The following is a 20,233-nucleotide window of genomic DNA, read 5'->3' on the forward strand; positions in this document are numbered from 1 at the left end:
AGAGTAGTGCCCAACTCCTGTCCGGACTCTCCGCTGTGTTACCGCTGCTTCTCTTTGTCACCGAAAATTGTTGTCCATTGCCTGCTGACCATGTCTGTTCCTCCGATTAAATTGGTTATGAATTTCGGATGGAGCAAGTCTTCCCCTGCACCGGCTGCGGCCTAGCGTCGGCCTACCACAAGTACGGCCACCGGTGGCGACGGGCCCGGCCGCTAGGCCTAACCCGACGACGAGTACGACCAAGATGGCGTCCGACATGGAAGTGGCCACGTCGATGGGAGACAACATAACGTCAGCGCCGAGCATCGGCAGTCTCGGCGGGCGTATGTCCATTGAAGTTCCCGGAGAGGACATTACACCGGAAGAAGCCGAAGGCTGGTCGGCCTCCGGCAAGCGCATCAAGCAGATCATGACCGGCAAGGAAAACGGTGAGTCCGCCGCCACTACTCGCCAGTCTAGACCCAAGACTAGGGCCAGTTTTGCTAAGAGAGTTGCAGCCTCGGTAACGAAAGCGGCGATGATGCCGATAGACATGCCGAAGGAAGACACCAAGATAGTCATTAGACCACGGGGAGGTCTCAACGTAGCGAGAACTGAGGTTTCAATAATTATGTCGGCCGTCATGACGGCGGTTCGAATAACGAAGGAAGAAGCCAAAGCAGACACCATCTGCACGAACGCGCAGCAAAACATCATCGTGGTCAGCACCCCGGACGAGAGGCGTGCCACGCTGTACTCTAAGGTCAAAACCCTAAACGTAGGAGAGAAGGCATACGAAGTCAGCGCCTACCGAACGGCGGCGGACGGCACGGTCAAGGGAGTCATCCGAGGCATTGCCGTACACGACACCCCGGAAGAGATAACCGAAAACATCGTGAACCCATGCAACCCCCTAGCGGTGGAGGCGCACAGAATCGGCAATACAACCACAGTGATAGTACTCTTCGCTGGACAAAAAGTACCGAACTACGTCAAGTATGGCTCGATATTAGTCAGGTGCGGGCTTTACCGCAAGCACTTTGACGTGTGCAGGCAATGCGGCAGGATCGGCCATAGAAGAGACGTATGCCCGAATCCCAATGCCAAAGTATGCTTCGGCTGCGGAATCGTGAACCCCAGCGAGGATCACAAACGCGAATGCAAGCCCAAGTGCAAGCTCTGCGGGGGACAGCATCCAACGGGCGAGAGGGAATGCAAAAACAAGTACAAGATGCCGTATGTGGTCAAAAAACGGCAATGGGAACGCAAGATGGCAGCCATGCAGCAACAACTGGATCCGAAAAGCTTTCCGCCGCTGCGAGCGCTGTCTGCTGAGAGACCCCGCGGGGATTCGAGGCAGCGCGACAGCAGCCGCAAGAGGGACAACAGCAAGGGAGGCAGGAGCGCCAGCCGCCACAGACCGTCGCAGTCGGGGGAAATAGTCACCTGGGCCGAAGCAGTCAAGGCTAACATGGCAGAGAAGAGACAACCACCGGCGCAAAACGCCACGAAGAAGTTCCAAGAAGAGAATGGAATGGTAATAAAAGCCCTAAGAGACTAGAACGAGAAGCTAAAGCAGAGAATCGCCGAGCAGGACGCAACCATCAAGGAAATCAACGCGAAGCTAACGACATTAATTGCGATGCAGCAACAGCAGCAGCTGCTGCCGAAGCCCGCACAAGAGAGGGAACAAGAAGAGATAACCGAGGACGAACTAGAGGTCGAGGTGGACCCGAGAGCCACGAAAACGGCGGGACCGGCTCCCAAGAGGAGAGCCATAGAGGTCGCCAAGGAACGAAAGACAATGGAGAGAAGCGAAAAACAGGACGTTAGACTCGACCGTCTCGAGGCGACCAGCAAGGAAACCAACGAACGACTTACTGCGCTCGCGCAAACGGTTCAGCAGACGACAACGAATATACAGAGCACGATCCAGAACATGATGGCGCAAATGCAAGCACAGCTGCAGACGCAGATACAGGCACAAATACAATGTATGGAAGCACAGATCACCGCCAAACTGCAGCAATCATGGACGGGACAGCAAGTACAGCAGCATCCACACCCCCAGTGAGAGACCTCTTGGTCTGGCACTGGAACTGCAACGGCTTTACCGGCAAGAGAGCAGTGCTGCAGCAACACTTGCAGCAACTAACGAGGAAACCAGACGTCATAATGATTCAAGAAACACACAGCGAAGAGACGCCGAAACTACCGGGCTACCGGTCGCACGACAGCCCGCCGAGCAAAAGGGACACGTCCAAGGGCAAGGGCAGAGGGGTCTGCACCTTCGTTAGGAGAGGGATCACCTTCGTGGAACACGAAATGATCGGCAGAAGCGCCATCGAACACTGCACGGTGGAAGTAATCACGGGAAAGAAGAGGAGGGAGAGCACTTTCCTGGTGAACGTCTACAGCAACCCGTCCCACGGACAACAGAAATTCAAGGCACTGTTCCACAAGGCAGCTTCAGTCGCGGGAAGCAATACGCTCGTAGTGTGCGGAGACTTTAACGCACCGAGCCAAGACTGGGGCTACCACAGAACGACGGTCAAGGGGAGAGAGCTGATGCAAGACGCCACCGACGTCGGACTGAACCTAATCACGGATCCGGCCTTTCCCACCAGGATCGGCACATCTGTTACGAGAGACACAACTCCGGACCTTACCTTCATCAAAACTGAAGGAGGATCAAGAGAAGCGAAATGGAGAAACACGGGCCAAGAGCTGGGCAGCGATCACTACATCGTAGAGGTCGTCATACTGCTCGAAGGCCAAGGCAACACCGGCATAAGAAAGCATCGCATTACGGACTGGAACGCCTTTCGAAAGGCGCTACCCGCGGTGCAAGAGGACATTACGGACATCGAGCAATGGGCGGCCAACGTCGTTGAGACGACGGAAGGAGCCACCAAAGAGCTAGAGACGGACGAACGGATAGACAAGATGGACAGTCGGCTGGCCCACCTGATAGAAGCCAAGCAGTCCATAAAGGCGAGGTGGCAGAAGCGACGAACCAACCGAAGTCTAAGGAAGAAGATCGCCGAGCTCAACAGGCAGATCGAGGTCCACTGCAGGGTGCTATGCACCCAACAGTGGAACGAGGCCTGCAACGAAGCCGACGGACAGATGCACAAGGGCAAGACGTGGAACATGCTGCGGCACCTCCTCGACGAAACCAAGACCACGGGCCACCAACACAACAACCTGGCCAGGATCCTACACAAGGCAATCTGCGAACACGGGGAGGACGAGGTCAAGCGGCGCTTGGACGCCAAGTACCTGCCGACCACCCCCACGGAAAGACACCCGCATTACCAAGGCAAGGAGAACGAGACGCTAGATCGCGACATCCAGACCTGGGAAGTAAGAGTTGCCCTGCAGGAACTCAATGGAAGGTCTGCCGCGGGTCCCGATCGAGTGGCCAACAGAGCGCTCAAGAACCTCAACGAAGCGGCCATCGAAACGCTCACGAACGTCTACAACAAGTGCTGGCAAGAAGGAAGGCTACCCAAGCAATGGAAAGCAGCCAAGACGATCCTCATCCCCAAGCCTGGCAGGCCGCCCAACATAGAGAACCTCAGGCCGATCTCACTCACTTCGTGCGTGTGAAAGGTCCTCGAGCACGTTCTCATGAACAGGTGGCAGCGTTACCTGGAAGAATCGGAGCTTTACCCAAACTCCATCATCGGGTTTCGGAACAAACTCGGGACGCAAGACGCCATGATCTTACTGAAGAACGAGATCATCGACGATACGACGGGCACCAAGGACAACAGAGCCGTACTCGGGCTGGACTTGCAGAGCGCCTTTGATAAAGTGAGGCACTCGGCTATCCTGGCCCAGGTATCCAGGCTAAACATGGGCAGGAGGACATACCAGTACATCAAAGACTTCCTGACGGAACGAACCACCGAAATCTGTGCGGGAGACCTACAGCTCGAAGAGAAGAAGCTGGGCAGCGTCGGAACTCCGCAGAGGTCGGTGATCTCCCCGCTACTCTTCAACCTCGTTATGATCGGGGTGGCCACCCGGCTAGAAAGAGTAGCGGGAGTCCGGCACACCATCTACGCCGACGACGTGACGCTATGGGTACCGGGAGAAAGCGACGGACACATCGAGACAACGCTACAAGAAGCGGTCAACGCCATCGAGGAGCAGCTGGACGGGTCTGGACTCGTTTGCTCCCCGGCCAAGTCAGAACTGCTGGTGATTCCCCCGAAAGGATCGTGCAGGAAGAGAAAGAATATGGAAGTCAAGTACGAGCGTCCCAAGATCACGGTCAAGACGGCGGGAGGACAGGTAATGCCGGAGGTAGAGAAGATTCGGGTACTCGGGCTGCTCGTCCAGCGAAACCGAGTCAACGGTGAAACGGTCAACAAGCTCGCGGGCAAGGCGGCTGCGGCAATGAGACTCATCAAGAGGGTGTCCAACAGAAAAGCGGGGATAAAGGAAGAGAGCCTGACTAGGCTCGTTCAATCCTTCGCAGTTAGCCACATAACGGACGTGGCCGCCTTCCACAACTGGAGGCCGAGTGAACGTAACAAGATAGACGCCACCATACGCAAGGCGTATAAGGCGGCACTCGGTCTCCTCGGGGGCACGAGCACCGAAAAATTCATGGCGCTGGGAGTCCACAACACGCTGGACGAAATAGCCGAAGCACAGAGAACGGCGCAACTCGAGCGTCTCTCCGAAACGAGAACCGGAAGACAGATACTGCGGGACCTTGGCCTCGAACCGAGGGAAGGCAAGCAGCAGAAAGACGTACCTATACCAGATAGCATCAACAGAAAGCTCAGGGTCTTCCCGATCCCGAAGAACGTGAACCCCGAGCACAACAGGGAGCGGAGGTTGGCGAGGGCCAGGGCTCTCGTGGACCTCCACGCCAGAGAAGAAGGCGCCGCCTACGTGGACGCGGCAGAGTATCAAGGGAGCACCGATGCATACGCGGCGGTGGTTGTCGGGGCATCGACGGGTGCAACGAAGACCGCGGTGAGCGTCCGGACTCGAGAAGCGCACCGGGCGGAGGAGGTGGCCATCGCCTTGGCCGTTTCCGACCCCGGATGTACTACAGTGTTGTGTGACTCTAGAACGGCAGTGAAGAACTACGCCAAGGGTAGGGTATGTAGTGAGGCCGCGCGCATACTGCGCAAGGCCGAAGACATCGGACGCAACAGTCCTGTGGTGATCAAGTGGTTTCCGGCCCACATGGGCAGTGACGTGTCGGAACGCGGAAACGTGAACCACAACGAGACGGCCAACTCGGCCGCGCGAGGACTAACCAACCGCGCGGCTGAAAGCACGGCCGACTCGGAGTCCTGGTCGCGACGCAGTGCCAAGGACAAGATGACCACCTTCAACGAAATAGTGAAATGGTACAGACTGAACAGACAGACTATGCCGCCACCTCACCCGGGGCTTACCCGGAAGGAGGCAGTGTTATATAGACAGTTACAGACGGGGTCCCTGCTCACCCCGGTGCTAGCTAAGCACGTGTGTCCGAGTGTGTACGCGAGCGACATATGCAGACTGTGCGCGAAGGAGAGAGCCACCGCGGCTCACATCCTTGGGACTGTAGCGTAAATCCGCGCGAAGCCAGCGAGAAGACGACGATCCCGCCGCAGCTAGAGGCTGCAACGAGGAGCTGCGATCAAAAGACACAACTCAAGGCCGTCCAGCAGGTCTCGGCAGCTCTCGAGAGGCAGCGACCGAGCGAAACCGAGGAGAGGGGGGCGGCACCCCCAGAAAGGGGGCGGCGGCCCTCTCGAACCCGCGGAAGTAGCGAGGGACGTAACAAGACCTCAAGGAGCACAACGCACGAGATTGACGTAGTGGCCGCGTCGCGGTAAAAGCTTGTCCTCCCTGCTTGGAGGGAGCCTAACCGACTCTGCAGGCTTTCTAAATAAAAGTTGTTCTCTCTCTCTCTCACTCCTGTCTGGGCTACTACAGTGCAGCAGCATGCTACGCTCGCATGCTATACATCCATCATGAGAACAAGAACCATCTGACCTATGACGAAAAGGTCTTTGTGCAGCGCATGATGGAGATGATGCTACCGCTGCCAGAACCCATATCCGACTTCGTGTCTGGATTTGGGAACGTAAGGCTCCCAGACGGAACCTTACTTGAATTTGTGCTTCCGCCCCGAACCTACAAGTTTGTGAAACCCACATACGGTTGGTTCGGCAAATTCACAGCGGACACTCACTATTTGTACAAGTCCATTCCTTGCCTGGCTGTGTACGCCCAGAGAATCTGTGCGGACCTTGAAGCCAGTCAAGGGAAAGGTTCACCCGCATGGGATGTACCAGTGACTCTCCGACCAGAAAAGCACGGAGATGTATCCAGCAACCCCACACGAAACATCTTGGGGTATGACAAAGCAACGGTTTATCGCACTGACGCATAACGTTCATGCAGTCGCTTGGGATTCGCTCTGACGATTTCCCAACTGAGAACAACTCTATCCCGTTCTCCCCCAAGCTACTGCAAGCCATTGCTGTCCACTTGAGGGGCACCAATGTGTTTAGACTTCTGGAGGCCGCCTACGACACAGTAGGTTCACAGGCCCTTGTCCCGTTCCAGAGATCTGTCTCTGGGATTACAACTACAGAAGCGTCCGACAGGACAATGTTGACAGGCGAATTAGTCGCCCCATCTGCACAGCTAGTAGATAGCAGGTTGTCTACAGCTTCTTCGGTATACCTGTACCGGCTGTTCAACGAGCCTATCTACCGGCAAGTACTTCCAGAAGTGAAGGCGTCCCGCGCGTCATCCAAAGCATTGCCTGCCGCGCCTCATCACGTCTCATCAGATATGGGTTGGTCAGCTCATGTAGATTATGTGGCAAACAAAGCTATGCGGAAGTTAATGTATCTAAAACGGGCCCTGCGGTACTCTACGAGGGAAGCCAAACTTTTGGCTTATGTGATGTGTATTCGGCCGATCTTAGAATATACGAACGTGGCATGGTTTCCGTTTGCCCAAAATCAAATATCTACTCTCGAAGCTGTCCAGCGGAAGGCGGCACATTTTATCTGCAACAGATACCAGCGCACCGACTCACCCACGCAGATGCTGACCGAGACCGGGCTTCATACACTAACCAGCCGTGCGCTGCTACAACGTCTGAAATTTTTGTACCTTATCTTGCATAACATGATTAAAGTAAATCCTGATACCTACATTTCTTTCAATACTTGCAGAGAAACCCGTCATAAGCATCAATTCACACTCCAAGAATAATTTTGAGCCAATAATACCTACAGTTTTTCGTTTTTCCCGCAAGCTGTGCGTGAGTGGAATTCTTTAGATCAGAGTGTGTTCTCGCAGTCTTCAATTGACAAATTTGTTGAACTTGCTAGCATTTCTGTACTGTCATCAACGCGGATGTGATGTCAACACTTATGTGTCTTCCTTTTGCTTTTTATGTATAAATGTATATCTGTGATAACGTCAGTGCATGAATGACGGTATCCTAAGTGTTTTTTTCTATGTGCTTGCCTCTTTTTTGTTGCAGTGTCTTCGCATACTCTTGTGTACAAACGCGTGTATGGTTCTATGAGCAAATGTATACGGGCACATAATCCACTCCTGTAAAAATCCCTAAAAGGATTGACAGTATCTCCAAATAAATAAAAAAAAAAGATAGACCCCAATGACTTTGTCAGTATGCAGATGTGGATCGATGCCCTGGAAGAAAGCCCAGATTCAGGATTGCTATAAGCTGATAAAGAGTTGCTCTCACAAAAAGACGTCAAGAACATTAACATGGACCTTATAACTTGTACCCAGAGGGAAATGTAGCTCCGCTATGGCGGCAAGGCTGTCTGCATTGACTCAACCCACGGCACCAACTCTCACGGGCTACAACTTACGACTGTGCTTGTAATTGCAGCTGACCGGACAGGCATTCCTTCCGCCTATCTTACAAGTACAAGTACAAAACTGGAAATGAGGAGCAGATATTTGAGCAGGAGCAGATAAATGAGGAGCAGATATGAGGAGCAGGCCACGCTTATTTTTCAGGTGAAAGGCTGTAGCCTATCGCAGCTATTGAGCGCGAGCATAAACATGTCTACGACTAGACATTCAGACCGTCCACGACGTCAATACGTGAGTGCCCAACGCGGCGATAACTCCACGAGGTTGAGTAATGAACCTTACTCCTTCAGGGGAGTGCGCGGAGGGGATCGCGGTCGAGGCGACCACCTGCGCACGAGGCGGGGTGGTCCTACCCAAAAGCGAGGGAGCGGTCAAAAGACCACGCCGACGCCAGCCTCAACGTCCCGCGGCTTCCCGGCCTACGAAGGCCCTCCTCAGGCTAAGTTCCTTTCAACGGTCGGCACCGCACAGAAGAACGACCGTTTGTGGGGAGAAGCGTACTTTGTCGATGCTGGGCATGAGTTGAAGCCATCTCCTCAGCGCAATACCTTCACTCCTGGCGCGGATGGACTTACCAACCTGGTGGATGAGGTTTACTCTAGCCTCACCGCCAAAGCGCCCACTTTTGGAAGAGTAGTGCCCAACTCCTGTCTGGGCTACTACAGTGCAGCAGCATGCTACGCTCGCATGCTATACGTCCATCATGAGAACAAGAACCATCTGACCTATGACGAAAAGGTCTTTGTGCAGCGCATGATGGAGATGAAGCTACCGCTGCCAGAACCCATATCCGACTTCGTGTCTGGATTTGAGAACGTAAGGCTCCCAGACGGAACCTTACTTGAATTTGAGCTTCCGCCCCGAACCTACAAGTTTGTGAAACCCACATACGGTTGGTTCGGCAAATTCACAGCGGACACTCACTATTTGTACAAGTCCATTCCTTGCCTGGCTGTGTACGCCCAGAGATTCTGTGCGGACCTTGAAGCCAGTCAAGGGAAAGGTTCACCCGCATGGGATGTACCAGTGACTCTCCGACCAGAAAAGCACGGAGATGTATCCAGCAACCCCACACGAAACATCTTGGGGTATGACAAAGCAACGGTTTATCGCACTGACGCGATAACGTTCATGCAGTCGCTTGGGATTCGCTCTGACGATTTCCCAACTGAGAACAACTCTATCCCGTTCTCCCCCAAGCTACTGCAAGCCATTGCTGCCCACTTGAGGGGCACCAATGTGTTTAGACTTGTGGAGGCCGCCTACGACACAGTAGGTTCACAGGCCCTTGTCCCGTTCCAGAGATCTGTCTCTGGGATTACAACTACAGAAGCGTCCGACAGGACAATGTTGACAGGCGAATTAGTCGCCCCATCTGCACAGCTAGTAGATAGCAGGTTGTCTACAGCTTCTTCGGTATACCTGTACCGGCTGTTCAACGAGCCTATCTACCGGCAAGTACTTCCAGAAGTGAAGGCGCCCCGCGCGTCATCCAAACCATTGCCTGCCGCGCCTCATCACGTCTCATCAGATATGGGTTGGTCAGCTCATGTAGATTATGTGGCAAACAAAGCTATGCGGAAGTTAATGTATCTAAAACGGGCCCTGCGGTACTCTACGAGGGAAGCCAAACTTTTGGCTTATGTGATGTGTATTCACCCGATCTTGGAATATGCGAACGTGGCATGGTTTCCGTTTGCCCAAAATCAAATATCTACTCTCGAAGCTGTCCAGCGAAAGGCCGCACGTTTTATCTGCAACAGATACCAGCGCACCCGACTCACCCACGCAGATGCTGACCGAGATTGGGCTTCATACACTAACCACCCGTGCGCTGCTATGTCTGAAATTTTTGTACCTTATCTTGCATAACATGATTAAAGTAAATCCTGATACCTACATTTCTTTCAATACTTGCAGAGAAACCCGTCATAAGCATCAATTCACACTCCAAGAATATTTTTGTGCCAATAATACCTACAGTTTTTCGTTTTTCCCGCGAGCTGTGCGTGAGTGGAATTCTTTAGATCAGAGTGTGGTCTCGCAGTCTTCAATTGACAAATTTGTTGAACTTGCTAGCATTTCTGTACTGTCATCAACGCGGATGTGATGTCATCACTTATGTGTCTTCCTTTTGCTTTTTATGTATAAATGTAAATCTGTGATAACGTCAGTGCATGAGTGACGGTATCCTAAGTGTTTTTTTCTATGTGCTTGCCTCTTTTTTGTTGCAGTGTCTTCGCATACTCTTGTGTACAAACGCGTGTATGGTTCTATGAGCAAATGTATACGGGCACTTAATCCACTCCTGTAAAAATCCCTAAAAGGATTGACAGTATCTCCAAATAAATAAAAAAAAGATAGACCCCAATGACTTTGTCAGTATGCAGACGTGGATCCATGCCCTGGAAGAAAGCCCAGATTCAGGATTGCTATAAGCTGATAAAGAGTTGCTCTCACAAAAAGACGTCAAGAACATTAACATGGACCTTATAACTTGTACCCAGAGGGAAATGTAGCTCCGCTATGGCGGCAAGGCTGTCTGCATTGACTCAACCCACGGCACCAACTCTCACGGGCTACAACTTACGACTGTGCTTGTAATTGCAGCTGACCGGACAGGCATTCCTTCCGCCTATCTTACAAGTACAAGTACAAAACTGGAAATGAGGAGCAGATAGACCCCAATGACTTTGTCAGTATGCAGATGTGGATCCATGCCCTGGAAGAAAGCCCAGATTCAGGATTTCTATAAGCTGATAAAGAGTTGCTCTCACAAAAAGACGTCAAGAACATTAACATGGACCATATAACTTGTACCCAGAGGGAAATGTAGCTCCGCTATGGCGGCAAGGCTGTCTGCATTGACTCAACCCACGGCACCAACTCTCACGGGCTACAACTTACGACTGTGCTTGCAATTGCAGCTAACCGGACAGGCATTTCTTCCGCCTATCTTACAAGTACAAGTACAAAACTGGAAATGAGGAGCAGATAGACCCCAATGACTTTGTCAGTATGCAGATGTGGATCCATGCCCTGGAAGAAAGCCCAGATTCAGCCTTGCTATAAGCTGATAAAGAGTTGCTCTCACAAAAAGACGTCAAGAACATTAACATGGACCTTATAACTTGCACCCAGAGGGAAATGTAGCTCCGCTATGGCGGCAAGGCTGTCTGCATTGACTCAACCCACGGCACCAACTCTCACGGGCTACAACTTACGACTGTGCTTGTAATTGCAGCTGACCGGACAGGCATTCCTTCCGCCTATCTTACAAGTACAAGTACAAAACTGGAGATGAGGAGCAGATAGACCCCGATGACTTTGTCAGTATGCAGATGTGGATCCATGACCGGGAAGAAAGCCCAGATTCAGCCTTGCTATAAGCTGATAAAGAGTTGCTCTCGCAAAAAGACGTCAAGAACATTAACATGGACCTTATAACTTGTACCCAGAGGGAAATGTAGCTCCGCTATGGCGGCAAGGCTGTCTGCATTGACTCAACCCACGGCACCAACTCTCACGGGCTACAACTTACGACTGTGCTTGTAATTGCAGCTGACTGGACAGGCATTCCTTGCGCCTATCTTACAAGTACAAGTACAAAACTGGAAATGAGCAGCAGATAGACCCCGATGACTTTGTCAGTATGCAGATGTGGATCCATGACCGGGAAGAAAGCCCAGATTCAGCCTTGCTATAAGCTGATAAAGAGTTGCTCTCACAAAAAGACGTCAAGAACATTAACATGGACCTTATAACTTGTACCCAGAGGGAAATGTAGCTCCGCTATGGCGGCAAGGCTGTCTGCATTGACTCAACCCACGGCACCAACTCTCACGGGCTCCAACTTACGACTGTGCTTGTAATTGCAGCTGACTGGAAAGGCATTCCTTGCGCCTATCTTCTCTAACGAGGCACATCGGAGGAAAGTATGATTCGGTTTTTCAGGCAATTAAAGCAAGAGAGACTTTGAATGACATCAAGTCATCTTCAGTAATGAGTCAACGTTCAGGACGTACTGGGACCAAGAGAGATGTGTATGGCACTCCCTGATGAGCAAATGTCAGTGACCCCACTCATAGGCAACTGAAAATGTGGATGAAGCCAGACAAGTGCACTTCTTTAGCACTGTAGTGGACAAATGCCTAAAGCCGCCGAAGCAGCTGCGAGGTCACTACACAAAAGGCTCAAGGCAAACGAGTTCTCCGAAAGAAGTGGGAGCAGCTATGGTCTACGTGGCAAAGCGGTCATGGGAGTTTAGTCAAGCGATTAAGTTTTATAGAGACTGCCGCCGACCCAGAAATTAAGCATTGAACGCACATTTATTTCTGATATTCCGTGCTAACAGATTTGTGCCAGCCATTGTACGGTATGTTATGCAGGGTCCCGAGCCACTTTCATGACACTTGTATCTATAGTGTGTACAAGTGTGTATACAGAGATAGTTACTACAGGTGCACAGTGCAAAATCTGTCTATACAGTCAAACCTCATTTCCCCTGTTAATTCGGAGAGTTTGACCTGCTCCTCTCTCCCTTCAAAAGCGTACATACGTCTATACCAGCGAACTCTCGTTAATTCAGCGCACACCGATTAACTGTTGGTGCTGAAGCAAGTTTTAGGAGCACGCATCGCTATGACCATCATGCGGAAACTCGTGCCGGGCCGGATTGCCCCCTCCATTACGAGGGGTAGCGCTGCTATAATTTCTAAGGCGAGTTTCCAGAGCACGCATCGCTACTGTCATCCCTTTGCTCAGAAGTAAGAAAAATACCTAGGTAGGTATAGATGTGCATATCGTGGTATTGTGCCAGTTTAGCAATGGCTCTGCAAGGCGTCCTTTGGCGACATCCAAATGAAGCGATTGTGCAGTACTTGCCCAAGTGTACGCCTGTCGGTTGAGACCTGCACATCCAGCTTCGAGGGCTACAATGCCCTGCGCCTCGCAAGCGCTGTGCTGTGCCTTAATCTTAAGCGTGCAGATTTTGCAGTCGTGTACGTTGGAGGGAATCACATTAGGAGGCCTAATGGCAGTTCTCAAGCGATATGCGACAGACTGAAGGTACATGGTTGCTCACCGCATCCAATTCCTATCGAGTTCAGTATGGAATTCTCATATATTTCCCATCACAGGCCCTTGTCATGACGAAACACCGCGGCAAGATTTTCGCTATGAACACGACAGGTGCCACATCGTGCAGCAGGAGCAGGACGAGCGCTGAGGCAAGCCGTCGCTTTTTTAACCGCAAGTTGACAGCTGCGTTTGAGCGGATGCCATGTGTAGGCATCTTGGATGCCATGTGTAGGCATCTTGAACCCAGACGTGAGTACCGATTCATGCTTGCCTTAACTGTTGCGCGCCTTTCACAAAAAGGCAAGCGCAGTCAGCAAGCCTGCAGAGCGCTGTAGCGGTGTGCCGATGAACAATAAAGGGGAAAATTGGCTCAGCTGCTCTGTAACTGGTACAGTGCAGTTGACAGGACAAATAGTATGCCAACGCACCTTTGGTCTAGTGCCCGCATGTTTTTCACAACCGAGTACACGTCCAAAACTTTCACTTTCTTTGTCTCATCGGGTGGCGTTCTAGCGCTTTAAACAGACGCGCTCGTGCCGAGGACTGTACAAGGAAGATGAGAGAAATACAGTGGTGCTTTACAACAATGCTTGTGCACGGAAAAACAAACAGTCGTGGAGAAAAAGTTCAACACCTCCACATGACAGTGAACTTGCAAACTGTCCTGATAAAAGTGAAGGCGAGCAGACAGTGACACAGTCCCCTTGCTGTTCTCAGAGCCCAAACTTTCCTACACCAGTCAACCTTTGTTTTTTTATAGAGTCTGTGAATTGAGGTGTCCACCTACAGTTACAGCAATGCCGTTATCCTTCAAGGCCAATATCCAGGTGGCTGGCATACTTTCAAAGCCTTTGGTAACATAGCAGCTATACTCTTGCAAGCATTCTAATTATTGCTTGGTGCACTGAAGGGGATGCAGTATACCATACACACTTGTCAAACTCTTAAGAAGTAATTACATGAGGTGACATTCTTTGGTGATGTGTCCCGCTACACCATTGCCTATCACTGGCATGCCCTCGAAGAGTCACCGTGTCGTTCAGTCACCTCACGGCATTGGGGAAGTGCAATTATACTAGCTCCCTGTTTTTAAGACTAAGCACCATGAAGTATGACAACAGTGCTAATGAAAAATCTTCTCGTAATATACTGCATTTCTAATGGATGCTTTAAGTGTTGGAAAAATTTGCAAGAAGTGACTTTCGTCACCCACAACCATAATAGTTAAAAATAGGTAGCCAAAATGACCTTCCTTGCTCCATTATGCCTACCAAGCTCTCACTTTACTAGAGTGAAGTCCGTTCGATACACCCTGCACGATCTACACTAGTTCATGCAGTGCACAGCAAGTGCTACACTCATGCGGCGCCAGTTCAGACGTGCAGGCGTAGCGTGACACTAGTGCCAAACAGAAACAAGTGCTAAAGTACAGAACTCGTGCAAGTCTTCTGCTTCATTTGCAACGCACGCGCACACTTGTCATGCCTGTTATTGTATGCCGTAGAGCACTGCACGGGCCTCAATCTGAGGCCCAAGCCCAGCCCAGGCCCACGGCTTCAAGCCCGGGCCCGGCCCAGGCCCGCTAAATTATCGCTGTAGCGAGCCCGGCCCGTGAATCCCAGAGTGACGCCCAGCCCGGGCCCGGCCCGTTTCAGAGTAACGCTTGAGGTATACCGCTCACTCGAGCAAGTAGACTGCTACTGGACCGATAAGAAACTGGCCGACAAAGGTTCTGAAACCACAGTTTGGCTTACAGAAAGTTGGTTATTTTTAACCCAGAAGGAAGTGATTAAGAGTTGTGCTCGGCAGGCCCGTCCTTTGGACAGTGATCTCGTGTAGGTGCGCAATGATAAATTCGGGGAGTTCCGAGAGCCAAACAAAAAGGGCTGCATACGCGCGCAGTAGACTACTTTGCATTCCCCCATGATTTTAATCAGTTATATTTTGCCGCCCGGATGTATAAACATTAAAGCAAGCAGTGGGTGACATTTTTTTAGTGGACGCAATCTCAGAGGCTGAACTCATAGCCGAACTGGTCGCCTTTCAGCAGAAACGAAATGCTGAAAGGCTTTAGTATTTCACGGTGTGTGTTTTGAAGACTATAAGCGTCCTAAACTAATATGTTCTTCCCGAATGCATTTTATTAGTGTATAAGCATGTTTTGGGATGACGAACGATCAATTGCCAATTAAGACCGGTTGAATTTTACTCTTATTGGTGGAACAGAAGATAGCGCGCGAACCGCGTGATAACACTTGCCATGACAATCAGGATAAGTGAGGAGGGATAGACTTATGAGATGAGATTTACAAACTCTCGCGAGATTTTCTGGCTATTTCATTTACGAGACGTTCCGGTCAGGTGATCAAAAAGAAAACCGAACGCGCTTTAGTTTTTGAATTTTACCCCATGAGAAAAATATAGGTATAAAATAAAAGCTATGTTTTTGGTGCTTAAGGGCCCAAGGGGAGTCAGGCTGTGAGAGACACCGAAGCAGAGGGCTCCGGATAATTTCAACCACCTGAATTTCTTCAACGAGCAATAATACTACAAAATACATGGCTGTCATGCTTGCTGCCTAAATAGAAATGCGGCCGCCGAGGTTAGGAGCAAACTGTCGTTCCCCGGCTCAGTAATCAAGCGCCTTGACCACTAAACCACCGCGGCGTGGAAATAAGGAAATAGATAAGTCAATGAACAAAGCTTAGTTTTTTTCTCAGCGCGTACCATGGCCCATAGCTCATCCATGTCGCTGCTCCAATGCCGCAGTTGTGTACTTAACTCTGCAATAGTGAGTGAATAGTCGGACACCAGCCGTTTCTGTATGGACCCAAGCCTGACTCAGGTCCGCAGCTTTAAGCCCGAGCCCGGCCTGGGCCCGCAACTTCAGGCCCGGGCCCGGCCCAGGCCCGGCAAAACAAACCATGTACCGGCCCGAGCACGTGCAGTGCACTTGTATGCCGTGTGTTCTCTGAGCTATGAAGGAAAAGAAAGTGGACCGCGACCTGCTGCCAACGGTTATACAAACAGCTATGGAGCTTGTAGGCTCCGACAGCAGTGACGAAGAGGAACTTACTGCAGTGGCAGTGACGAGGAACTGCATGCCTCGTCACTGCGAAGAAGCCGTAGGGCGATATTATGACTTTGAGTTCAAGCGTTTGTTTCGCCTGTCTCGTAGCACCTTTGAAACTGTTGTAAGTTCTTTCGAAGTGTCGCAGTTTTTTCCAGACTCTACAGGAGGTCGTCCTCAAGTGAGTGCCGAAAAGACTTGTCTTATCTCTCTAGGCTACCTCGGGCACCAGAAAAGCATGTATTCGCTGGCCGACCGATTTAAAGTGGCAGTCTCGGCAGTAAGTGCTTGCGTTGATAGAGTGCTGGACTTTTTGAACAGCATTAGTGCATCCGTGATCGCCTGGCCTGACCAGCGCCAGCAGGAGCGCATCAAGGCTGCCTTCTTGGCGGAAACTGGCGGCAAGGGACCACGCAACACAATCAGCTGCGCGGACGGCTGCCATGTCGAGATCAACAGGCCCGCAGAGTCGCCGCAATCATACCACAACCGTAAAAAGTGGCCGCCGATAATACTGCAGGGCATGTGCGACGATCGCAATAGGTTCATTAATGTGTTCATTGGGTTTCCAGGGTCGGCCCATGATGCTAAGGTATTTCAAGAAAGTCCTCTGTTTGAAGACTGTCCTCAGAAATGCAGTAATGGATACTTGCTTGGTGACTCGGCATATCCGCTACTACGTTGGCTTTTGGCTTCATACTGGGACAATGGGCGAAGCCTTCCTTCGTGGAAGAATAAGTTCAATAAGGTGCACTCGCAGCAAAAGGTCGTAATGGAAAATTCATTTGGACTGCTTAAGCAATGTTTTAGAAGGCTGTACATTATGGACGCCACAAGCGGCATCCATCCGCAAGAGGCATCAACGAGGCCTCATCGTAATGGCGGCATGTGTGCCGCACAACATGTGCAACGAAGAGAGGGACTTCTTTTAAGACCTAGAGCCCCTACCCCAGCAAGAAGAGGTCGAAAATGATGAAGACGGTGACCTCATCTTTGACAGTGCTGGCAAGTGCGAAAGCATGCGAAATGCTATTGCTCAAACGCAGTGACGACGCTCGCACCGCTCGCACGATGGAACGGTAGAAAGCTGGCAAGTCTGCGAAACAATGGAGTCATGTGATCATGCACAAATAAAAGACCGAATTAGATTCCCATAAAAGCAAAACTATAAAAACTTTCGATAAGAATTATAAGCATTGTTTTGAAACCTACTCAAAAAATATTTCAGCTGGACAAACAACACAAACAAATGTAGCTAGGGGAAGGGAATTAGGGATTTCTAAGAACAGGTGGGTGAAGTCAGACCTGGGAAACACTCTGATGGGTTGAACTGCACAAAGAAAAAAGAAGGCTGCTCCTTCGCAGGTCTTAGGCTCTTCGCGCTCAGAACAGTTCTTTTAGCCTCTTTAGTTCTTTCGTTCCTCCACACTCGAGAAGGAGCCATTCTGCAGCTTTCCACGTGGAAATTAGCCCTCCTGGCACGTTCAGTGTTAGGTTGTGGTGGAGCACGTGCACGCGTGTGTGCGCGTGCTTGTGGTGCTGTTGTGGCATTTCGCTCCACCGTGATGGCGACACATGCTAAGTGGGCTAAGTAAGCGGCCAAAGACTTGGTCCAAAAGGTGGAAATTCTGAAGGCGCTAAGCAAGGAGTCTCCCGTGAAAAGGTGATGCGCCGGTTCGACGTAAAGTGAAGCACCCTGGGAACTTGTGTGAAAAATGAGGCACAAATCTTAGAAGCTTTCCAAAACGAAAAGTTTCATTCAACTCGCAAGCGTATGCAACCCACAGCCCACCCTCAATTGAAACATGCGTTGTTGCGGTGGATTGGGACCGCAAGGGACGAGCGGCTCCCACTAAGTGGGCCATTAATCTGCACGCAAGCAGAAAGCTACGCCCTCCGCATGGACATTGATTCCTTCAAAGCACCGGAAGGCTGGCTTGCGTGGTTTAAGGAAAGACATGTACTGATATTCAAAAGTGTGCGGGGAGAGAGGTGCGGTTGACGAAGAAGTCAGGGACTGGCAGAACATCCAACTTCAGGAACACATCGCAGCCTACAACCCAAACGATGAGTTCAATGCGGACGGGACAGCACTATTTTATAAAGTGCTGCTGGATAAGATGATTACCTTCAAGGAGCACCCTTGTAACGGAAGGAAAAGGAGCAAGCAGCGTGTGACCATGCTTCAGCGGCCAACATGACACGCACAGAGCGCCTTCCTCTTCTTGTCATCGGGAAGGCTTAACCTAGATGTTTTTATAATATCAACCACTTCCAGTCAACTAGCGCTTAAATAGGAAGGCATGGATGACTTCTGAAATATTTCATTCCTGGCTACAAGAGCTGGACCGTCGATTTAGGGCCAAGAAACGTAAGGTGCTCCTAGTGGTGGACAACTGCTCCGCACAATGCAGCGTTTCTGATCTGCAGGTGATCAGACTGGTATTTCTACCGTCGAACACGACCACTGCGCTATAGCCGACGCATCAAGGCATCATCCAGTACGTGAAGAAAAATACCGGAAGCAAGTTTTGGAGCATACGCTGCTCTGCCTAGAGTGACAACAACCCTACAATGTACCACTCCTGAGCGCAATCCACACTTTGGCACACGCGTGGTCTAACATGCCGGCAGCAGTAGTGGCCAACTGCTTCAGGCAGAGTGGATTTGTGCAACCGAAGCTGCCTGAAAGCCCGGAGGTCGCAGCGCCTGACAAGGATGAAGACAATAGGGCACTCATTGCCCTGCTTCCCACTAAAGTACAGCTTACCGACTATTTTGGCATTGATGACGGCATTACTGTAGCCGGTTAGTTGACTGACGCAGAAATTATCACCAATGCCCTTAGTGCGACTGACGAGGCGTCCGGCACAGCGTACCACTAAAGAAGCTCCGGATGCCCTTGCTGTTTTGGGAGGAATTTCACCTCGATGCTTCGCATAATACGCTTGGCCATAACACAATTGGCCACATGACCAACACTCAAAAAGAGAATGCAGCTCAAATAGAGCAAGAAAGCTGTGCACATTACGGCACGAACTCACATGACCTCCACCTTACAACAGTGCTGGTAACCGCTGACGAGTGGTCATGAATTACTTGTGCCTACCTCCACTCCAACAGCAGAAAAGAAGAATGGTAAAAAAGCTATGTGCATAGACTCAACTCATGGAACGAACTCACATGACCTCCAACTTACAACAGTGCTGGTAACCGCTGACGAGTGGTCAGGTTTAGTGTCTACTAGATGCGACTTACAGAACCAACGAACTTAAGATGCCACTTTTTCTTTTGCTAGTACAAGATGGTTGTGGAGACAGCCAGGTGGTCGTATATGCTTTTGTTGCTTCTGAACAGTGTCACCATGTCTCCAAAATGTTGGAGCTTTTCATCAAGGAAAACCCATGTTCCGAAAAGACATGTAATAATCACAGACAATGATTTTTCAGAAATCGGTGCAATTCAGAGCACTTTTCCTAGTGTGCCAATCGGTACAAATGTACCAATTTCATGTTGTAAAGGCATTCAGAACGGCAGACAGCCAATTTGCAAGGTCTGTCGAAGAACGAGAACTTATGATGGAGGTATTCAAACAAATGTTGCACGCACCAACAGCAAACAAGTATGATGAAGCAAGACGCGAGTTTGAAAGGTCTGCTAGTAAAGAACCTGTGCAATACATCAAGAAGAACTGGAACTCTATGAAGAAAAGAACATGTGGGCCCGTTACATCTGTGACCAAGAGTTTACCTGTGGAGCAAACACAACTAACCGAGTAGAAGCACAGAACGGTTTCATAAAAAAAACAGCCCTCTCATCGTCTAGAAAGCTTCACGATACGTTTAGCCGATTACTGAATTTAGCAACCATAATGCAACAAAAAGCATACCGCTCAGTAACCCTGCTCAAAACTTGCCAGTTTTAGAACCACATGAAAGTAGTTGAAGAACTGCGTTCAAAAATGTTGACACCATATGCTTGCTTAGTGATCAGGAAACAGCTAATCAGAGCTGGAGATAGTGACGCGGAAGTGAAACAGACGTCTGAAAAACAGTATGCTGTGGCTTCTACAACCGGTGATAGCTGGCATCACATATCACTAGAATAACAAGTACGTGACTGCATTTTCTTTTCCAAGATGGGCCTACTACGTCGCCATTTCTTGGCCGTTCGCGTAAAGCTTGATGTTGAGCCAGACCTACAACAGGCAGTTCGAAA

The 20,233-nt window shown here is 50.5% G+C and overlaps 1 protein-coding gene and 1 pseudogene across 2 annotated transcripts in view; both read left to right on the forward strand.

Moving 5' to 3' along the window:
- Window positions 1-20,233, forward strand: part of LOC149333773 (uncharacterized) — a 49,656-nt gene that overhangs the window by 26,052 nt on the left and 3,371 nt on the right. For both annotated transcript variants that reach the window (XM_089558770.1, XM_089558769.1), the window contains one exon: window positions 13,005-13,194. In XM_089558770.1, the coding sequence (XP_089414896.1) occupies window positions 13,005-13,194 (190 nt within the window). The remainder of the gene's footprint in view (window positions 1-13,004; window positions 13,195-20,233) is intronic.
- On the forward strand, window positions 245-2,053 carry LOC149333775 (uncharacterized; annotated as a pseudogene).

The sequence above is a fragment of the Amblyomma mixtum genome, chromosome 8, assembly GCF_055824585.1.
Source record: "Amblyomma mixtum isolate Tamu chromosome 8, ASM5582458v1, whole genome shotgun sequence".
Lineage (NCBI taxonomy): Eukaryota > Metazoa > Arthropoda > Arachnida > Ixodida > Ixodidae > Amblyomma > Amblyomma mixtum.